General features: G+C 55.5%; 1 protein-coding gene across 1 annotated transcript in view; it reads left to right on the plus strand.

The window, feature by feature from the left end:
- Positions 1–22,970, plus strand: part of SWAP70 (switching B cell complex subunit SWAP70) — a 100,493-nt gene that overhangs the window by 35,840 nt on the left and 41,683 nt on the right. Inside the window, exon 2 of the mRNA XM_075327038.1 lies at positions 8,963–9,103. Coding sequence (XP_075183153.1) covers positions 8,963–9,103 — 141 coding nt within the window. The remainder of the gene's footprint in view (positions 1–8,962; positions 9,104–22,970) is intronic.

Below are 22,970 nucleotides of genomic sequence, written 5' to 3' on the forward strand. Positions count from 1 at the left end.
CTCCATATGCTCTCTGTGTGCCTCTCTGTGTGCTCCCCTTGTGCTGCCCTCATGCTCCCTGTGTGGTCCCCACGTGATCACTGTGTACTCTCTGTATGCACCACACATGCCGTTTGTGTGATTCCCTCATGTTCTCTGCATGTGCTGTCTACGTGTTCCCCTACTGCCCTTGTGTGCTCCCCTCATACTTCTTGTGTGCTCGCTCCTTGTGCTCTCTGTGTGCTCCCTATGCGCTCCCCTCGTGTCCTCCTCATGCTCTCCGTGTGCTCTCTCCGTGTGCTCTCTCCGTGTGCTCTCTCCGTGTGCTCTCTCCGTGTGCTCTCTCCGTGTGCTCTCTCCGTGTGCTCTCTCCGTGTGCTCCCTATGCCCTCCCCTCGTGCCCTCTGTGTGCTCCCTATGCCCTCCCCTTGTGCCCTCCCCTCGTGCGCTCCCCGCATGCTCCCCTCTTTTTCGGATTGCCCCGATTCTTCGGCTCCGGTGAGTGCGGTCCGGACGGCAGAGTTCGGATTCGTTGTGTTCCGGATCCTGTTCCAATGTTGCACTGAGTTTGTTCTTCCGGTTCCATCTTCCTTTGGTATGATGGCGGCAGTTAACCCTTCATAGTGTTCCGGCGGTGTCCGTGGTGGTCCTCTGCGTCCCCCCTCTGTCTATCTCATCATCTTTGCTCCTTATGTCCTCGTTGTATATATGGCTGTGTGTTGCCTCCTCTGGGGCCGGGTCACTCTCCGGAGCCGCAGATCTCTCCTCGTTCCCGTGTTCTGCGCCACCACAAGGCCACAAATCACAGAGGACTCTGGAGCTGCAATCATTTCTGGGGGCGTGAATAATTGTGCAACAGGAGAAACCGTGTGAAACCCCATTCTAGCAAGGGAAGCGCCGGCGTAAAAACAGCAGAATCAACAAAACCAGACGACAACGTCTGCAACAATGGAGAGCGGGCCGGTAGGAAAATCACCGGCCCTGACCCCTTTAAGGTTGCACCCCACAACCTGGGGGTTCCACTCGCCTGCAGCGGTGCGGGGTAGCTCAGCAACACAGCTACTGTCTCTTTAGAAAAATTCTGGCAGTTTATTTAAAACACTCTCAGCATAAACTGCTCTTAAACATAAACAATCCACGCACCGTGGGCTCCATTACAAGTCCATAGTGGGGTCTCCACACTCTGGCCCCTGCCAGCGAACACCACTCACTGAGCTTCCTTCCTACAGCCTCCAGCACTCTCCGGCCAGGCTGCAGCCCCTTCCCCAGCCCTCTCCAGCCAGGCTGCAGCCCCTTCCCCAGCCCTCTCCAGCCAGGCTGCAGCCCCTTCCCCAGCCCTCTCCAGCCAGGCTGCAGCCCCTTCCCCAGCCCTCTCCAGCCAGGCTGCAGCCCCTTCCCCAGCCCTCTCCAGCCAGGCTGCAGCCCCTTCCCCAGCCCTCTCCAGCCAGGCTGCAGCCCCTTCCCCAGCCCTCTCCGGCCAGGCTGCAGCCCCTTCCCCAGCCCTCTCCAGCCAGGCTGCAGCCCCTTCCCCAGCCCTCTCCAGCCAGGCTGCAGCCCCTTCCCCAGCCCTCTCCGGCCAGGCTGCAGCCCCTTCCCCAGCACTCTCCAGCCAGGCTGCAGCCCCTTCCCCAGCCCTCTCCAGCCAGGCTGCAGCCCCTTCCCCAGCCCTCTCCAGCCAGGCTGCAGCCCCTTCCCCAGCCCTCTCCAGCCAGGCTGCAGCCCCTTCCCCAGCCCTCTCCGGCCAGGCTGCAGCCCCTTCCCCAGCACTCTCCAGCCAGGCTGCAGCCCCTTCCCCAGCACTCTCCAGCCAGGCTGCAGCCCCTTCCCCAGCCCTCTCCAGCCAGGCTGCAGCCCCTTCCCCAGCCCTCTCCAGCCAGGTTGCAGCCCCTTCCCCAGCCCTCTCCAGCCAGGCTGCAGCCCCTTCCCCAGCCCTCTCCAGCTAGGCTGCAGCCCCTTCCCCAGCCCTCTTCAGCCAGGCTGCAGCCCCTTCCCCAGCCCTCTTCAGCCAGGCTGCAGCCCCTTCCCCAGCCCTCTTCAGCCAGGCTGCAGCCCCTTCCCCAGTCCTCTCCAGCCAGGCTGCAGCCCCTTCCCCAGCACTCTCCGGCCAGGCTGCAGCCCCTTCCCCAGCCCTCTCCGGCCAGGCTGCAGCCGCTTCCCCAGCCCTCTCCAGCCAGGCTGCAGCCCCTTCCCCAGCCCTCTCCAGCCAGGCTGCAGCCCCTTCCCCAGCCCTCTCCAGCCAGGCTGCAGCCCCTTCCCCAGTCCTCTCCCTCCAGGCTGCTGTCCCTTCCCCGGCCCTCTCCAGCCAGGCTGCAGCCCCTTCCCCGGCCCTCTCCAGCCAGGCTGCAGCCCCTTCCCCGGCCCTCTCCAGCCAGGCTGCAGCCCCCTTCCCCAGCCCTCTCCAGCCAGGCTGCAGCCCCTTCCCCAGCCCTCTCCTGCCAGGCTGCAGCCCCTTCCCCAGCCCTCTTCAGCCAGGCTGCAGCCCCTTCCCCAGCCCTCTCCAGCCAGGCTGCAGCCCCTTCCCCAGCCCTCTCCAGCCAGGCTGCAGCCCCTTCCCCAGCCCTCTCCAGCCAGGCTGCAGCCCCTTCCCCAGCCCTCTCCAGCCAGGCTGCAGCCCCTTCCCCAGCCCTCTCCAGCCAGGCTGCAGCCCCTTCCCCAGCCGTCTCCAGCCAGGCTGCAGCCCCTTCCCCAGCCCTCTCCAGCCAGGCTGCAGCCCCTTCCCCAGCCCTCTCCAGCCAGGCTGCAGCCCCTTCCCCAGCCCTCTCCGGCCAGGCTGCAGCCCCTTCCCCAGCCCTCTCCGGCCAGGCTGCAGCCCCTTCCCCAGCCCTCTCCGGCCAGGCTGCAGCCCCTTCCCCAGCCCTCTCCGGCCAGGCTGCAGCCCCTTCCCCAGCCCTCTCCAGCCAGGCTGCAGCCCCTTCCCCAGCCCTCTCCAGCCAGGCTGCAGCCCCTTCCCCAACCCTCTCCAGCCAGGCTGCAGTCCCTTCCCCAGTCCTCTCCAGCCAGACTGCAGTCCCTTCCTCAGTCCTCTCCCTCCAGGCTGCAGCCCCTTCCCCAGCCCTCTCCGGCCAGGCTGCAGCCCCTTCCCCAGTCCTCTCCGGCCAGGCTGCAGCCCCTTCCCCAGCCCTCTCCGGCCAGGCTGCTGCCCCTTCCCCAGCCCTCTCCAGCCAGGCTGCAGCCCCTTCCCCAGCCCTCTCCAGCCAGGCTGCAGCCCCTTCCCCAGCCCTCTCCGGCCAGGCTGCAGCCCCTTCCCCAGCCCTCTCCGGCCAGGCTGCAGCCCCTTCCCCAGCCCTCTCCTGCCAGGCTGCAGTCCCTTCCCCAGTCCTCTCCAGCCAGGCTGCTGCCCCTTCCCCAGCCCTCTCCGGCCAGGCTGCAGCCCCTTCCCCAGCCCTCTCCAGCCAGGCTGCAGCCCCTTCCCCAGCCCTCTCCAGCCAGGCTGCAGCCCCTTCCCCAGCCTTCTCCTGCCAGGCTGCAGCCCCTTCACCAGCCCTCTTCGGCCAGGCTGCAGCCCCTTCCCCAGTCCTCTCCCTTCTGGCTGCAGCCCCTTCCCCAGTCCTCTCCCTCCAGGCTGCTGTCCCTTCCCCAGTCCTCTCCGGCCAGGCTGCAGCCCCTTCCCCAGTCCTCTCCAGCACACATCCTCCATGTGCAGCACTCTCACACTCCTGCCTGTCTCTCCTCCAGGAGAGGTTCGGCCCTGCAGACACCGCCCCAGTCCTCTCCCTCCAGGCTGCAGTCCCTTCCCCAGTCCTCTCCGGCCAGGCTGCAGCCCCTTCCCCAGTCCTCTCCGGCGAGGCTGCAGCCCCTTCCCCAGTCCTCTCCAGCCAGGCTGCAGTCCCTTCCCCAGCCCTCTCCAGCCAGGCTGCAGCCCCTTCCCCAGTCCTCTCCGGACAGGCTGCAGCCCCTTCCCCAGTCCTCTCCGGCCAGGCTGCAGTCCCTTCCCCAGCCCTCTCCAGCCAGGCTGCAGCCCCTTCCCCAGTCCTCTCCAGCCAGGCTGCAGTCCCTTCCCCAGCCCTCTCCAGCCAGGCTGCAGCCCCTTCCCCAGCCCTCTCCAGCCAGGCTGCAGCCCCTTCCCCAGCCCTCTCCAGCCAGGCTGCAGCCCCTTCCCCAGCCCTCTCCAGCCAGGCTGCAGCCCCTTCCCCAGCCCTCTCCGGCCAGGCTGCAGCCCCTTCCCCAGCCCTCTCCGGCCAGGCTGCAGCCCCTTCCCCAGCCCTCTCCAGCCAGGCTGCAGCCCCTTCCCCAGCCCTCTCCAGCCAGGCTGCAGCCCCTTCCCCAGCCCTCTCCAGCCAGGCTGCAGCCCCTTCACCAGCCCTCTCCGGACAGGCTGCAGCCCCTTCCCCAGTCCTCTCCGGCCAGGCTGCAGTCCCTTCCCCAGCCCTCTCCAGCCAGGCTGCAGCCCCTTCCCCAGTCCTCTCCAGCCAGGCTGCAGTCCCTTCCCCAGCCCTCTCCAGCCAGGCTGCAGCCCCTTCCCCAGCCCTCTCCAGCCAGGCTGCAGCCCCTTCCCCAGCCCTCTCCGGCCAGGCTGCAGCCCCTTCCCCAGCCCTCTCCGGCCAGGCTGCAGCCCCTTCCCCAGCCCTCTCCGGCCAGGCTGCAGCCCCTTCCCCAGCCCTCTCCAGCCAGGCTGCAGCCCCTTCCCCAGCCCTCTCCCTCCAGGCTGCAGCCCCTTCCCCAGCCCTCTCCTGCCAGGCTGCAGCCCCTTCACCAGCCCTCTTCGGCCAGGCTGCAGCCCCTTCCCCAGCCCTCTCCAGCCAGGCTGCAGCCCCTTCCCCAGCCCTCTCCCTTCTGGCTGCAGCCCCTTCCCCAGTCCTCTCCCTCCAGGCTGCTGTCCCTTCCCCAGTCCTCTCCGGCCAGGCTGCAGCCCCTTCCCCAGTCCTCTCCAGCACACATCCTCCATGTGCAGCACTCTCACACTCCTGCCTGTCTCTCCTCCAGGAGAGGTTCGGCCCTGCAGACACCGCCCCAGTCCTCTCCCTCCAGGCTGCAGTCCCTTCCCCAGTCCTCTCCGGCCAGGCTGCAGCCCCTTCCCCAGTCCTCTCCAGCCAGGCTGCAGCCCCTTCCCCAGTCCTCTCCAGCCAGGCTGCAGTCCCTTCCCCAGCCCTCTCCAGCCAGGCTGCAGCCCCTTCCCCAGTCCTCTCCAGCCAGGCTGCAGCCCCTTCCCCAGTCCTCTCCCTCCAGGCTGCAGTCCCTTCCTCAGTCCTATACCCTCCAGGCTGCAGCCCCTTCCCCAGTCCTCTCCCTCCAGGCTGCAGCCCCTTCCCCAGTCCTCTCCGACCAGGCTGCAGCCCCTTCCCCAGTCCTCTCCCTCCAGGCTGCAGTCCCTTCCTCAGTCCTATACCCTCCAGGCTGCAGCCCCTTCCCCAGTCCTCTCCGACCAGGCTGCAGCCCCTTCCCCAGTCCTCTCCCTCCAGGCTGCAGTCCCTTCCCCAGTCCTCTCCCTCCAGGCTGCAGCCCCTTCCCCAGTCCTCTCCCTCCAGGCTGCAGTCCCTTCCTCAGTCCTCTCCCTCCAGGCTGCAGCCCCTTCCCCAGTCCTCTCCCTCCAGGCTGCAGCCCCTTCCCCAGCCCTCTCCAGCCAGGCTGCAGCCCCTTCCCCAGTCCTCTCCCTCCAGGCTGCAGCCCCTTCCCCAGTCCTCTCCCTCCAGGCTGCAGCCCCTTCCCCAGCCCTCTCCAGCCAGGCTGCAGCCCCTTCCTCAGTCCTATACCCTCCAGGCTGCAGCCCCTTCCCCAGTCCTCTCCCTCCAGGCTGCAGCCCCTTCCTCAGTCCTATACCCTCCAGGCTGCAGTCCCTTCCCCAGTCCTCTCCCTCCAGGCTGCAGCCCCTTCCCCAGTCCTCTCCCTCCAGGCTGCAGTCCCTTCCTCAGTCCTCTCCCTCCAGGCTGCAGCCCCTTCCCCAGTCCTCTCCCTCCAGGCTGCAGCCCCTTCCCCAGTCCTCTCCCTCCAGGCTGCAGCCCCTTCCCCAGCCCTCTCCAGCCAGGCTGCAGCCCCTTCCTCAGTCCTCTCCCTCCAGGCTGCAGCCCCTTCCCCAGTCCTCTCCCTCCAGGCTGCAGCCCCTTCCCCAGCCCTCTCCAGCCAGGCTGCAGCCCCTTCCTCAGTCCTATACCCTCCAGGCTGCAGCCCCTTCCCCAGTCCTCTCCCTCCAGGCTGCAGCCCCTTCCTCAGTCCTATACCCTCCAGGCTGCAGTCCCTTCCCCAGTCCTCTCCCTCCAGGCTGCAGCCCCTTCCCCAGTCCTCTCCCTCCAGGCTGCAGTCCCTTCCTCAGTCCTCTCCCTCCAGGCTGCAGTCCCTTCCCCAGTCCTCTCCCTCCAGGCTGCAGCCCCTTCCCCAGTCCTCTCCCTCCAGGCTGCAGCCCCTTCCTCAGTCCTATACCCTCCAGGCTGCAGTCTCTTCCCCAGTCCTCTCCGGCACACATCCTCCATGTGCAGCACTCTCAGACTTCTGTCTCTCCTGCAGATGAGGTTCGGCCCTGCACACACCGTCTCAGCCTGGTTGCACTCACCTCAGTCTCAACGCAGACTCAATTCCAGACTGGTCTCCTAAATCAGACTGGACACCCCCACAGGTGGAGGTCTGTGACTCTCCCCACCTGCACAGCACACAGGCATTATTAAAGGGAACCTGACCCTTGTATGCAGAAACAAGCCTTTGTGGAACTACAAGTCCCATAGCAACCTCTTCAGTTTAATATTGCAGCGACCTTCTCCACTGCGACATATAGCGACCATTTACCACATTGGTGGTCGCTACCTCACACCCCGAACTCAGGATCAGTAATATATATGTACCGCCCCCGTGTCAGCGGCCGAGCCGCTCAGATCTGGAGCCGCGGTGGCTCGAGGGGTCTCCGGACCCGGGGGCCGCGTGGACACTCGAATTAAAAAGAGGGAGATATGTCCAGAGTTTTTTTGGAAAGTTCGTGACGCCACCCACGGTGCGTGGTAATGTGAGGGACCACCGCTGCTGTTGGGGAGCCCGGTGACGATGGTGTGGCAGCCGGATGTTTAACCCCTCCATGGGTAGGGGTTTGTGTCCCAGGGCCCGGGTTGAGAGGGTATTTGGGTGCCGTTGGGGATCGGGCTTTTTCGCGTACTCACTCAGTCCCGGAATAACCACACAGACAGCTTGTAGACCAGAGTTCTGAGCACCGCTGCAGCAGGGAGGGAGCATGCCTGGCTCCGTGCCCTTGGCATTGCTGTTGGCTTTTGGCCCTGTCCTTGGCACCTTCTTCTCTGTTTGGGTTCCTCGGGTATAAAACTCTCCGGGTCCCGCTCACCCGTGTGGCTAACGGAGTGAGCTTGCTCTCAGGGTTCACGCATAGGATTTCTTTGGACTGTATTTGGGAAAGTCCTATCCCATCGGTGCGCTAGTACCCCGATTTTGAAGCGGGTTGGGGATGACACTTAAAGTCTTCCCCCCCCATCGGGTAAATTACCGGAACGCGTGAAGCTACTCCCGCCCTAGAGTCCGCGTACCCCGTCGTGCCCTGGCCCCTGCCCGGTGACAGCTCAAGGCTGCCGACCGCCCTCCTCAACAGTCCGTGCCCCCTGACACTGCCCCTGTGACTGGAGTTCCAGCTCCCACCAGGCCCAGACCAACGTCTGCCACTTATTACTCAGAAGCCCTCCTCCGTGGCCTCTCCCTCCCAGAGAGTCACTTCACCCCCTCTCCGCTGCCTCAACTGCCACTTTCCTCACTTTCACCTCACCAACCCCCCATGTGGACGGCCATATTCTCTTCAGGCCCCCCAATGGTGTGGTTGGTGGGTTAAAGTGGGAAGTGTTCCTAGGATTTTGATTGGCTAAGCTGTTAGCAACACCAAAGGACCAGGATCCGTAACCAAGGAGGGTGGATACTGCGCAGAAGGGCAGATTGCACAATACCCTGTGACCACCTGATAGGCCAGGGCGCAACATATGTACATAGTGACTGCACGAGCAGAATAGTGAGTGCAGCTCTGGGGTATAATACAGGAGGTAACTCAGGATCAGTAATGTAATGTACACAGTGACTGCACCAGCAGAATAGTGAGTGCTGCTCTGGAGTATAATACAGGAGGTAACTCAGGATCAGTAATGTATGTGCACAGTGACTGCACCAGCAAAATAGTGAGTGCAGCTCTGGAGTGTAATACAGGAGGTAACTCGGGATCAGTAATGTAATGTATGTACACAGTGACTGCACCAGCAGAATAGTGAGTGCAGCTCTGGAGTATAATACAGGAGGTAACTCAGGAGCAGTAAAGTATGTACACAGTGACTGCACCAGCAGAATAGTGAGTGCAGCTCTGGAGTGTAATACAGGAGGTAACTCGGGATCAGTAATGTAATGTATGTACACAGTGACTGCACCAGCAGAATAGTGAGTGCAGCTCTGGAGTATAATACAGGAGGTAACTCGGGATCAGTAATGTAATGTATGTACACAGTGACTGCACCAGCAGAATAGTGAGTGCAGCTCTGGGGTATAATACAGGAGGTAACTCAGGATCAGTAATGTATGTACACAGTGACTGCAGGAGCAGAATAGTGAGTGCTGCTCTGGAGTATAATACAGGAGGTAACTCAGGATCAGTAATGTATGTACACAGTGACTGCACCAGCAGAATAGTGAGTGCAGCTCTGGAGTATAATACAGGAGGTAACTCAGGATCAGTAATGTAATGTATGTACACAGTGACTGCACCAGCAGAATAGTGAGTGCTGCTCTGGAGTATAATACAGGAGGTAACTCAGGATCAGTAATGTAATGTATGTACACAGTGACTGCACCAGCAGAATAGTGAGTGCAGCTCTGGAGTATAATACAGGAGGTAACTCAGGATCAGTAATGTAATGTATGTACAGTGACTGCACCAGCAGAATAGTGAGTGCAGCTCTGGAGTGTAATCAGGCTGAATGATGTATGTACACAGTGGTTTGTTATGCAGGGTATCATGTACATGACGTTCTATTGCTCGCTGGTGTCAACCTCTTCTGAGCTCTTTTCCGTGTCTCCTCAGGTTCTCTCTCACAATCTGTGTACGGTGCTGCGCGTCCCCCATGACCCGGTGGCTCTGGAGGAACATTTCCGTGATGATGATGAAGGTCCGGTGTCTAATCAGGGCTACATGCCGTATCTGAATAAGTTCATCCTGGATAAGGTGAGCGCTGCTCCTGCCTCCTCCGTGTCCTTGTGTCTCGGGTCACTTCTGCACTTTGCTCTGGCATTTTTTTTCTGCAGCCAAATCCTTTCCTCTTGGTAGAAAACCAGTAATTTGCTGCGGATTACGTGGGATTTGTCTGCAGCTCGTGGCCATTATATTGCGTGTCTTTTGCTACAGTAAAAAAGTGTAGCAGGGAAATGCTGAAAATCTGCCACGTGTGACCAAGGCCTTACCCTGCCACGCGTGACCAAGGCCTTACCCTGCCACGCGTGACCAAGGCCTTACCCTGCCACGCGTGACCAAGGCCTTACCCTGCCACGCGTGACCAAGGCCTTACCCTGCCACGCGTGACCAAGGCCTTACCCTGCCACGCGTGACCAAGGCCTTACCCTGCCACGCGTGACCAAGGCCTTACCCTGCCACGCGTGACCAAGGCCTTACCCTGCCACGCGTGACCAAGGCCTTACCCTGCCACGCGTGACCAAGGCCTTACCCTGCCACGCGTGACCAAGGCCTTACCCTGCCACGCGTGACCAAGGCCTTACCCGGCCACGCGTGACCAAGGCCTTACCCTTCCAGTGTCTTCCGCTCCTTCCTATATCACACGGTTTCTGGTCGGGGCTCAATCATTTTATGTATATTCTGTTATGTATGTGCCTATTGTGTGCACAGAGCCTGGGGGGCCGCGGCCTCTGCTTCCTGCAGTGAGAGACGATTCCTGGAAAGTTTCCAGCTGAATCATTTGTAGAAGATGAACGATGAGGAAATATCTGATCACGTGCAGGAATCAGCGGCCACAGCACAGTCTGCTCCGATGGCTGCAATCTGCAGAGACACCTGCCTGGACCAAGCTATGGCGAGGGGGAGAAGAGGGGGAGGCGACGAGGAAATTAGGGGGGATACGTGGGGGAGGTGCTGGGGAGACGAGGGGGGGGTGTGGGGGGAAGGCGACGGGGAACTAGGGGGATGCGAGGGGGAGGCGACGGGGAACGAGGGGGAGGCGAGGGGGAGGCGACGGGGAAACTAGGGGGATACGTGGGGGAGGTGCGGGGGAGGCGAGGGGGAGAAGAGGGGGAGGCGACGGGGAGAAGAGGAGGAGGTGTGGAGGGGGAGGTGCAGGGGAGGCGAGGGGGAGGCAAGGGGGAAGTGAGGGGGAGGCGACGGGGAAACTAGGGGGATACGTGTGGGAGGTAAGGGGGAGGTGCAGGGGAGGCGAGGGGGAGGCAAGGGGGAGGTGTGGGGGGTGAGGGGGAGGTGCAGGGGAGGCGAGGGGGAGGCGACGGGGAAACTAGGGGGATATGTGAGGGAGGCGAGGATGAGGTGATGGGGAGAAGAGGAGGAGGTGCAGGGGAGGCGAGGGGGATACGTGGGGGAGGCGAGGTGGAGGTGCGGGGGAAGCGTGAGGTGGGGGGTGAGGTGGGGGGGCGAGGAGGAAGCGTGGGGGAGAAGAGGTGGCTGCAGGGTAAGAAGAGGAGGTGGCAAGGGGGAGACGAAGGTGGGCGTAAAAGAGACTAGGAGGGACATGAGGGAGATGAGAGGGAGGTGTAGGAGACACGAAGGGGCTATCGGGTAATAAGAGGAGGGGACGTGGAGGGAACGGGGGGAGGTGTAGGGGACACTAGGGGGCCGCTGGATAAGAAGAGGAGGAGACATGAGGGAGGTGTGGGGGAGACGAGGGGGTCATTAGGGGGCGTGGGGACAGGAGGGTGCGATATGGGGGAGAAGAGGGCTCTGTGTATAATAAATTATCGTCCTAAAACAAGACCCCCCCTCCTCACTAACATACTTTATTATCAGATGGACAATGGCCGAGCTCCTGCATCAGAAAGGAAAGGTCAATGTCTTATTCTCCAAGAAATATCAGGAAATAAACCGCGAATCACCCACGTCTCATATCAGCAAGAGTCATTACACAGAGAGGACGTATGCACACAGTGACGGCACCAGCAGAATAGTGAGTGCAGCTCTGGAGTATAATACAGGAGGTAACTCAGGATCAGTAATGTAATGTATGTACACAGTGACTGCACCAGCAGAATAGTGAGTGCAGCTCTGGAGTATAATACAGGAGGTAACTCAGGATCAGTAATGTATGTACACAGTGACTGCACCATCAGAATAGTGAGTGCAGCTCTGGAGTATAATACAGGAGGTAACTCAGGATCAGTAATGTAATGTATGTACAAAGCGACTGCACCAGCAGAATAGTGAGTGCAGCTCTGGAGTATAATACAGGAGGTAACTCAGGATCAGTAATGTAATGTATGTACACAGTGACTGCACCAGCAGAATAGTGAGTGCAGCTCTGGGGTATAATACAGGAGGTAACTCAGGATCAGTAATGTATGCACACAGTGACGGCACCAGCAGAATAGTGAGTGCAGCTCTGGAGTGTAATACAGGAGGTAACTCAGGATCAGTAATGTATGTACACAGTGACTGCACCAGCAGAATAGTGAGTGCAGCTCTGGAGTATAATACAGGAGGTAACTCAGGATCAGTAATGTAATGTATGCACACAGTGACGGCACCAGCAGAATAGTGAGTGCAGCTCTGGAGTATAATACAGGAGGTAACTCAGGATCAGTAATGTATGTACACAGTGACTGCACCAGCAGAATAGTGAGTGCAGCTCTGGGGTATAATACAGGAGGTAACTCAGGATCAGTAATGTATGTACACAGTGACTGCACCAGCAGAATAGTGAGTGCAGCTCTGGAGTATGATACAGGAGGTAACTCAGGATCAGTAATGTATGTACACAGTGACTGCACCAGCAGAATAGTGAGTGCAGCTCTGGGGTATAATACAGGAGGTAACTCAGGATCAGTAATGTAATGTATGTACACAGTGACTGCAGGAGCAGAATAGTGAGTGCTGCTCTGGAGTATAATACAGGAGGTAACTCAGGATCAGTAATGTAATGTATGTACAAAGTGACTGCACCAGCAGAATAGTGAGTGCAGCTCTGGAGTATAATACAGGAGGTAACTCAGGATCAGTAATGTAATGTATGTACAAAGCGACTGCACCAGCAGAATAGTGAGTGCAACTCTGGAGTATAATACAGGAGGTAACTCAGGATCAGTAATGTAATGTATGTGCACAGTGACTGCACCAGCAGAATAGTGAGTGCAGCTCTGGAGTATAATACAGGAGGTAACTCAGGATCAGTAATGTAATGTATGTACAAAGTGACTGCACCAGCAGAATAGTGAGTGCAGCTCTGGAGTATAATACAGGAGGTAACTCAGGATCAGTAATGTATGTACACAGTGACTGCACCAGCAGAATAGTGAGTGCAGCTCTGGAGTATAATACAGGAGGTAACTCAGGATCAGTAATGTAATGTATGCACACAGTGACTACACCAGCAGAATAGTGAGTGCAGCTCTGGAGGATAATACAGGAGGTAACTCAGGATCAGTAATGTAATGTATGCACACAGTGACTGCAGCAGCAGAATAGTGAGTGCAGCTCTGGAGGATAATACAGGAGGTAACTCAGGATCAGTAATGTAAGGAGGAATTTGCTGATTTCTCAGGTTCCAGAATGTTTTTAGTTATTGGATGAGTTTATCACAGACTATATACCTCTGGATATACTGTATAATTCGGTGATCACGGAGCGGCTTTACTTGCTGATTTTCGGGTCGTTCTGCGGCACCAGGATTCCAGCAGAATTCAGAGTTTAGCTCTGGGTGTGAGTGATGCAGAGAAATTGCTAAATCATTAAAAGCAAAAACAGCATTTTGTGACATTTTCTGAAGCGTTCTAGATTGGTCATTGCAGTTTTGGGGTCCGCACCCCGTCAGACATCAGCCCCGGGTTTTGCTGGCGGTCTCTCCATACACCGGCTACATTTCTTCTCCGGGTTGCGGTAACCACAGGCGTCCGGATTACCATGATAAAAGCCTGGAGATGTTGTGAACGTTCCCGCACCCTCCTTATAGGTGGACGGGGAAACGGCGCCAAGATTTTCAAGAAAGTTCTTGCTTTTTACACATGCAAATGAATTATTGATGTCAGAGAAAAGGAAACGAGACGAGTAAACAGGGGGCTCATTGTGAAGCCGGGGGCTGGCCCCGAGCCCAGAGGAGCAACGCCATCTTATATGTATCTGTGGGGCTGAAGAAGGGGCCGCACAGCCGGCGTCCCCCACCCCACAGCCAAACGCCACGTCCTATGCACCAGACACTTAACCCTTCACCAGAAGAAAGTTATATTAGAAAAGGTGCAAATCAGATGAAGTGTCCACAATCCCAGTGCACAAAGGCAAAGCATGATAAGATCCTGTCTGCAGTCACCACTAGGGGGAGCTCCCTGTATACAGAGATATATGATACGCTCCTGTCTGCAGCCACCACTAGGGGGAGCTCCCTGTATACAGAGATACATGATAAGATCCTGTCTGCAGCCACCACTAGGGGGAGCTCCCTGTATACAGAGATACATGATAAGATCCTGTCTGCAGCCACCACTAGGGGGAGCTCCCTGTATACAGAGATACATGATAAGCTCCTGTCTGCAGCCACCACTAGGGGGAGCTCCCTGTATACAGAGATACATGATAAGCTCCTGTCTGCAGCCACCACTAGGGGGAGCTCCCTGTATACAGAGATATATGATAAGCTCCTGTCTGCAGCCACCACTAGGGGGAGCTTCCTGTACACAGAGATACATGATAAGATCCTGTCTGCAGTCACCACTAGGGGGAGCTCCCTGTATACAGAGATACATGATAAGATCCTGTCTGCAGTCACCACTAGGGGGAGCTCCCTGTATACAGAGATATATGATACGCTCCTGTCTGCAGCCACCACTAGGGGGAGCTCCCTGTATACAGAGATACATGATAAGATCCTGTCTGCAGCCACCACTAGGGGGAGCTCCCTGTATACAGAGATACATGATAAGATCCTGTCTGCAGCCACCACTAGGGGGAGCTCCCTGTATACAGAGATACATGATAAGCTCCTGTCTGCAGCCACCACTAGGGGGAGCTCCCTGTATACAGAGATACATGATAAGCTCCTGTCTGCAGTCACCACTAGGGGGAGCTCCCTGTATACAGAGATACATGATAAGCTCCTGTCTGCAGCCACCACTAGGGGGAGCTCCCTGTATACAGAGATATATGATAAGCTCCTGTCTGCAGCCACCACTAGGGGGAGCTTCCTGTACACAGAGATACATGATAAGATCCTGTCTGCAGTCACCACTAGGGGGAGCTCCCTGTATACAGAGATACATGATAAGATCCTGTCTGCAGTCACCACTAGGGGGAGCTCCCTGTATACAGAGATACATGATAAGATCCTGTCTGCAGTCACCACTAGGGGGAGCTCCCTGTATACAGAGATACATGATAAGATCCTGTCTGCAGTCACCACTAGGGGGAGCTCCCTGTATACAGAGATACATGATAAGATCCTGTCTGCAGCCACCACTAGAGGGAGCTCCCTGTATACAGAGATACATGATAAGATCCTGTCTGCAGCCTCCACTAGGGGGAGCTCCCTGTATACAGAGATACATGATAAGATCCTGTCTGCATCCACCACTAGGGGGAGCTCCCTGTATACAGAGATACATGATAAGATCCTGTCTGCAGCCACCACTAGAGGGAGCTCCCTGTATACAGAGATACATGATAAGATCCTGTCTGCAGCCTCCACTAGGGGAAGCTCCCTGTATACAGAGATACATGATAAGATCCTGTCTGCAGCCACCACTAGGGGAAGCTCCCTGTATACAGAGATACATGATAAGCTCCTGTCTGCATCCACCACTAGGGGGAGCTCCCTGTATACAGAGATACATGATAAGATCCTATCTGCAGCCACCACTAGGGGGAGCTCCCTGTATACAGAGATACATGATAAGATCCTATCTGCAGTCACCACTAGGGGGAGCTCCCTGTATACAGAGATACATGATAAGATCCTGTCTGCAGTCACCACTAGGGGGAGCTCCCTGTATACAGAGATACATGATAAGATCCTGTCTGCAGTCACCACTAGGGGGAGCTCCCTGTATACAGAGATACATGATAAGATCCTGTCTGCAGCCACCACTAGGGGGAGCTCCCTGTATACAGAGATACATGATAAGATCCTGTCTGCAGCCACCACTAGGGGAAGCTCCCTGTATACAGAGATACATGATAAGATCCTGTCTGCAGCCACCACTAGGGGAAGCTCCCTGTATACAGAGATACATGATAAGCTCCTGTCTGCATCCACCACTAGGGGGAGCTCCCTGTATACAGAGATACATGATAAGATCCTGTCTGCAGTCACCACTAGGGGGAGCTCCCTGTATACAGAGATACATGATAAGATCCTGTCTGCAGCCACCACTAAGAGGGGCTCCCTGTATACAGAAATACATGATAAGCTCCTGTCTGCAGCCACCACTAGGGGGAGCTCCCTGTATACAGAGATACATGATAAGATCCTGTCTGCAGCCACCACTAGGGGGAGCTCCCTGTATACAGAGACACATGATAAGCTCCTGTCTGCAGCCACCACTAGGGGGAGCTTCCTGTATACAGAGATACATGATAAGATCCTGTCTGCTGCCACCACTAGGGGGAGCTCCCTGTATACAGAGATACATGATAAGATCCTGTCTGCAGCCACCACTAGGGGGAGCTCCCAGTATACAGAGATACATGATAAGCTCCTGTCTGCAGCCACCACTAGGGGGAGCTCACTGTATACAGAAATACATGATAAGCTCCTGTCTGCAGCCACCACTAGAGGGAGCTCACTGTTTACAGAGATACATGACAAGATCCTGTCTGCAGCCACCACTAGGGGGAGCTTCCTGTACACAGAGATACATGATAAGATTCTGTCTGCAGTCACCACTAGGAGGAGCTCCCTGTATACAGAGATACATGATAAGATCCTGTCTGCAGCCACCACTAGGGGGAGCTCCCTGTATACAGAGATACATGATAAGATCCTGTCTGCAGTCACTACTAGGGGCAGCTCCCTGTATACAGAGATACATGATAAGATCCTGTCTGCAGTCACCACTAGGGGGAGCTCCCTGTATACAGAGACACATGATAAGATCCTGTCTGCAGCCACCACTAGGGGGAGCTCCCTGTATACAGAGATACATGATAAGATCCTGTCTGCAGTCACTACTAGGGGCAGCTCCCTGTATACAGAGATACATGATAAGATCCTGTCTGCAGCCACCACTAGGGGGAGCTCCCTGTATACAGAGATACATGATAAGATCCTGTCTGCAGTCACCACTAAAGGGAGCTCCCTGTATACAGAGATACATGATAAGCTCCTGTCTGCAGCCACCACTAGGGGGAGCTCCCTGTATACAGAGATACATGATAAGATCCTGTCTGCAGCCACCACTAGGGGGAGCTCCCTGTATACAGAGATACATGATAAGATCCTGTCTGCAGCCACCACTAGGGGGATCTCCCTGTATACAGAGATACATGATAAGATCCTGTCTGCAGTCACTACTAGGGGCAGCTCCCTGTATACATAGATACATGATAAGATCCTGTCTGCAGCCACCACTAGGGGGAGCTCCCTGTATACAGAGATACATGATAAGATCCTGTCTGCAGCCACCACTAGGGGTAGCTCCCTGTATACAGAGATACATGATAAGATCCTGTCTGTAGCCACCACTAGGGGGAGCTCCCTGTATACAGAGATACATGATAAGCTCCTGTCTGCAGCCACCACTAGAGGGAGCTCCCTGTATACAGAGATACATGATAAGATCCTGTCTGCAGTCACCACTAGGGGGAGCTCCCTGTATACAGAGATACATGATAAGATCATGTCTGCAGCCACCACTAGAGGGAGCTCCCTGTATACAGAGATACATGATAAGCTCCTGTCTGCAGCCACCACTAGAGGGAGCTCCCTGTATACAGAGATACATGATAAGATCCTGTCTGCAGCCACCACTAGGGGGAGCTCCCTGTATACAGAGATACATGATAAGATCCTGTCTGCAGTCACCACTAGGGGGAGCTCCCTGTATACAGAGATACATGATAAGATCCTGTCTGCAGCCACCACTAGGGGGAGCTCCCTGTATACAGAGATACATGATAAGATCCTGTCTGCAGCCACCACTAGGGGGAGCTCCCTGTATACAGAGATACATGATGAGATCCTGTCTGCAGCCACCACTAGGGGGAGCTCCCTGTATACAGAAATACATGATAAGATCCTGTCTGCAGTCACTACTAGGGGCAGCTCCCTGTATACAGAGATACATGATAAGATCCTGTCTGCAGCCACCACTAGGGGGAGCTCCCTGTATACATAGATACATGATAAGATCCTGTCTGCAGCCACCACTAGAGGGAGCTCCCTGTATACAGAGATACATGATAAGATCCTGTCTGCAGCCACCACTAGGGGGAGCTCCCTGTATACAGAGATACATGATAAGATCCTGTCTGCAGCCACCACTAGGGGGAGCTCCTGTATACAGAGATACATAAGATCCTGTCTGTAGTCACCACTAGGGGGAGCTCCCTGTATACAGAGACACATGATAAGATCCTGTCTGCAGCCACCACTAGGGGGAGCTCCCTGTATACAGAGATACATGATAAGATCCTGTCTGCAGTCACTACTAGGGGCAGCTCCCTGTATACAGAGATACATGATAAGATCCTGTCTGCAGCCACCACTAGAGGGAGCTCCCTGTATACAGAGATACATGATAAGCTCCTGTCTGCAGCCACCACTAGGGGGAGCTCCCTGTATACAGAGATACATGATAAGATCCTGTCTGCAGCCACCACTAGGGGGAGCTCCCTGTATACAGAGATACATGATAAGATCCTGTCTGCAGCCACCACTAGGGGGATCTCCCTGTATACAGAGATACATGATAAGATCCTATCTGCAGTCACTACTAGGGGCAGCTCCCTGTATACAGAGATACATGATAAGATCCTGTCTGCAGCCACCACTAGGGGGAGCTCCCTGTATACAGAGATACCTGATAAGATCCTGTCTGCAGCCACCACTAGGGGGAGCTCCCTGTATACAGAGATACATGATAAGATCCTGTCTGCAGCCACCACTAGGGGGAGCTCCCTGTATACAGAGATACATGATAAGATCCTGTCTGCAGCCACCACTAGGGGGAGCTCCCTGTATACAGAGATACATGATAAGATCCTGTCTGCAGCCACCACTAGGGGGAGCTCCCTGTATACAGAGATACATGATAAGATCCTGTCTGTAGCCACCACTAGGGGGAGCTCCCTGTATACAGAGATACATGATAAGCTCCTGTCTGCAGCCACCACTAGAGGGAGCTCCCTGTATACAGAGATACATGATAAGATCCTGTCTGCAGTCACCACTAGGGGGAGCTCCCTGTATACAGAGATACATGATAAGATCATGTCTGCAGCCACCACTAGAGGGAGCTCCCTGTATACAGAGATACATGATAAGCTCCTGTCTGCAGCCACCACTAGGGGGAGCTCCCTGTATACAGAGACACATGATAAGATCCTGTCTGCAGCCACCACTAGGGGGAGCTCCCTGTATATAGAGATACATGATAAGCTCCTGTCTGCAGTCACCACTAGGGGGAGCTCCCTGTATACAGAGATACATGATAAGATCCTGTCTGCAGCCACCACTAGGGGGAGCTGCCTGTATACAGAGATACATGATAAGATCCTGTCTGCAGCCACCACTAGGGGGAGCTCCCTGTATACAGAGATACATGATAAGATCCTGTCTGCAGCCACCACTAGGGGGAGCTCCCTGTATACAGAGATACATGATAAGATCCTGTCTGTAGCCACCACTAGGGGGAGCTCCCTGTATACAGAGATACATGATAAGCTCCTGTCTGCAGCCACCACTAGAGGGAGCTCCCTGTATACAGAGATACATGATAAGATCCTGTCTGCAGTCACCACTAGGGGGAGCTCCCTGTATACAGAGATACATGATAAGATCATGTCTGCAGCCACCACTAGAGGGAGCTCCCTGTATACAGAGATACATGATAAGCTCCTGTCTGCAGCCACCACTAGGGGGAGCTCCCTGTATACAGAGACACATGATAAGATCCTGTCTGCAGCCACCACTAGGGGGAGCTCCCTGTATATAGAGATACATGATAAGCTCCTGTCTGCAGTCACCACTAGGGGGAGCTCCCTGTATACAGAGATACATGATAAGATCCTGTCTGCAGTCACTACTAGGGGCAGCTCCCTGTATACAGAGATACATGATAAGATCCTGTCTGCAGCCACCACTAGGGGGAGCTCCCTGTATATAGAGATACATGATAAGCTCCTGTCTGCAGTCACCACTAGGGGGAGCTCCCTGTATACAGAGATACATGATAAGATCCTGTCTGCAGCCACCACTAGGGGGAGCTGCCTGTATACAGAGATACATGATAAGATCCTGTCTGCAGCCACCACTAGGGGGAGCTCCCTGTATACAGAGATACATGATAAGATCCTGTCTGCAGCCACCACTAGGGGGAGCTCCCTGTATACAGAGATACATGATAAGATCCTGTCTGTAGCCACCACTAGGGGGAGCTCCCTGTATACAGAGATACATGATAAGCTCCTGTCTGCAGCCACCACTAGAGGGAGCTCCCTGTATACAGAGATACATGATAAGATCCTGTCTGCAGTCACCACTAGGGGGAGCTCCCTGTATACAGAGATACATGATAAGATCATGTCTGCAGCCACCACTAGAGGGAGCTCCCTGTATACAGAGATACATGATAAGCTCCTGTCTGCAGCCACCACTAGGGGGAGCTCCCTGTATACAGAGACACATGATAAGATCCTGTCTGCAGCCACCACTAGGGGGAGCTCCCTGTATATAGAGATACATGATAAGCTCCTGTCTGCAGTCACCACTAGGGGGAGCTCCCTGTATACAGAGATACATGATAAGATCCTGTCTGCAGCCACCACTAGGGGGAGCTGCCTGTATACAGAGATACATGATAAGATCCTGTCTGCAGCCACCACTAGGGGGAGCTCCCTGTATACAGAGATACATGATAAGATCCTGTCTGCAGCCACCACTAGGGGGAGCTCCCTGTATACAGAAATACATGATAAGATCCTGTCTGCAGCCACCACTAGGGGGAGCTCCCTGTATACAGAGATACATGATAAGATCCTGTCTGCAGCCACCACTAGAGGGAGCTCCCTGTATACAGAGATACATGATAAGATCCTGTCTGCAGCCACCACTAGGGGGAGCTCCCTGTATACAGAGATACATGATAAGATCCTGTCTGCAGTCACCACTAGGGGGAGCTCCCTGTATACAGAGATACATGATAAGATCCTGTCTGCAGTCACCACTAGGGGGAGCTCCCTGTATACAGAGATACATGATAAGATCCTGTCTGCAGCCACCACTAGGGGGAGCTCCCTGTATACATAGATACATGATAAGATCCTGTCTGCAGCCACCACTAGGGGGAGCTCCCTGTATACACAGATACATGATAAGATCCTGTCTGCAGCCACCACTAGGGGGAGCTCCCTGTATACAGAGATACATGATAAGATCCTGTCTGCAGCCACCACTAGGGGGAGCTCCCTGTATACAGAGATACATGATAAGATCCTGTCTGCAGCCACCACTAGGGGGAGCTGCCTGTATACAGAGATACATGATAAGATCCAGTCTGCAGCCACCACTAGGGGGAGCTCCCTGTATACAGAGATACATGATAAGATCCTGTCTGCAGCCACCACTAGGGGGAGCTCCCTGTATACAGAGATACATGATAAGATCCTGTCTGCAGTCACCACTAGGGGGAGCTCCCTGTATACAGAGATACATGATAAGATCCTGTCTGCAGCCACCACTAGGGGGAGCTCCCTGTATACAGAGATACATGATAAGATCCAGTCTGCAGCCACCACTAGGGGGAGCTCCCTGTATACAGAGATACATGATAAGATCCTGTCTGTAGTCACCACTAGGGGGAGCTCCCTGTATACAGAGATACATGATAAGATCCTGTCTGCAGCCACCACTAGGGGGAGCTGCCTGTATACAGCGATACATGATAAGATCCAGTCTGCAGCCACCACTAGGAGGAGCTCCCTGTATACAGCGATACATGATAAGATCCAGTCTGCAGCCACCAGTAGGGGGAGCTCCCTGTATACAGAGATACATGATAAGATCCTGTCTGCAGCCACCACTAGGGGGAGCTGCCTGTATACAGAGATACATGATAAGATCCAGTCTGCAGCCACCACTAGGGGGAGCTCCCTGTATACAGAGATACATGATAAGATCCTGTCTGCAGCCACCACTAGGGGGAGCTCCCTGTATACAGAGATACATGATAAGATCCTGTCTGCAGTCACCACTAGGGGGAGCTCCCTGTATACAGAGATACATGATAAGATCATGTCTGCAGCCACCACTAGGGGGAGCTCCCTGTATATAGAGATACATGATAAGATCCAGTCTGCAGCCACCACTAGGGGGAGCTCCCTGTATACAGAGATACATGATAAGATCCTGTCTGTAGTCACCACTAGGGGGAGCTCCCTGTATACAGAGATACATGATAAGATCCTGTCTGCAGCCACCACTAGGGGGAGCTGCCTGTATACAGCGATACATGATAAGATCCAGTCTGCAGCCACCACTAGGGGGAGCTCCCTGTATACAGAGATACATGATAAGATGCTGTCTGCAGCCACCACTAGGGGGAGCTCCCTGTATACAGAGACACATGATAAGATCCTGTCTGCAGCCTCCACTAGGGGGAGCTCCCTGTATACAGAGATACATGATAGGATCCTGTCTGCAGCCACCACTAGGGGGAGCTCCCTGTATACAGAGATACATGATAAGATCCTGTCTGCAGCCACCACTAGGGGGAGCTCCCTGTATACAGAGATACATGATAAGATCCTGTCTGTAGCCACCACTAGGGGGAGCTCCCTGTATACAGCGATACATGATAAGATCCAGTCTGCAGCCACCACTAGGGGGAGCTCCCTGTATATAGAGATACATGATAAGATCCTGTCTGCAGCCACCACTAGGGGGAGCTCCCTGTATACAGAGATACATGATAAGATCCTGTCTGCAGTCACCACTAGGGGGAGCTCCCTGTATACAGAGATACATGATAAGATCCTGTCTGCAGACACCACTAGGGGGAGCTCCCTGTACACAGAGATACATGATAAGATCCTGTCTGCAGTCACCACTAGGGGGAGCTCCCTGTATAAAGAGATACATGATAATATCCTGTCTGCAGACACCACTAGGGGGAGCTCCCTGTATACAGAGATACATGATAAGATCCTGTCTGCAGTCACCACTAGGGGGAGCTCCCTGTATACAGAGATACATGATAAGATCCTGTCTGCAGTCACCACTAGGGGGAGCTTCCTGTATACAGAGATACATGATAAGATCCTGTCTGCAGCCACCACTAGGGGGAGCTCCCTGTATACAGAGATACATGATAAGATCCTGTCTGCAGCCACCACTAGGGGGAGCTCCCTGTATACAGAGATACATGATAAGATCCTGTCTGCAGCCACCACTAGGAGGAGCTCCCTGTATACAGAGATACATGATAAGATCCAGTCTGCAGCCACCACTAGGGGGAGCTCCCTGTATACAGAGATACATGATAAGATCCTGTCTGCAGCCACCACTAGGGGGAGCTCCCTGTATACAGAGATACATGATAAGATCCTGTCTGCAGCCACCACTAGGGGGAGCTCCCTGTATACAGAGATACATGATAAGATCCAGTCTGCAGCCACCACTAGGGGGAGCTCCCTGTATATATATAGGATTATCTCTGGA

The sequence above is a fragment of the Anomaloglossus baeobatrachus genome, chromosome 10 (assembly GCF_048569485.1).
Source record: "Anomaloglossus baeobatrachus isolate aAnoBae1 chromosome 10, aAnoBae1.hap1, whole genome shotgun sequence".
Classification (NCBI taxonomy): Eukaryota; Metazoa; Chordata; class Amphibia; order Anura; family Aromobatidae; genus Anomaloglossus; species Anomaloglossus baeobatrachus.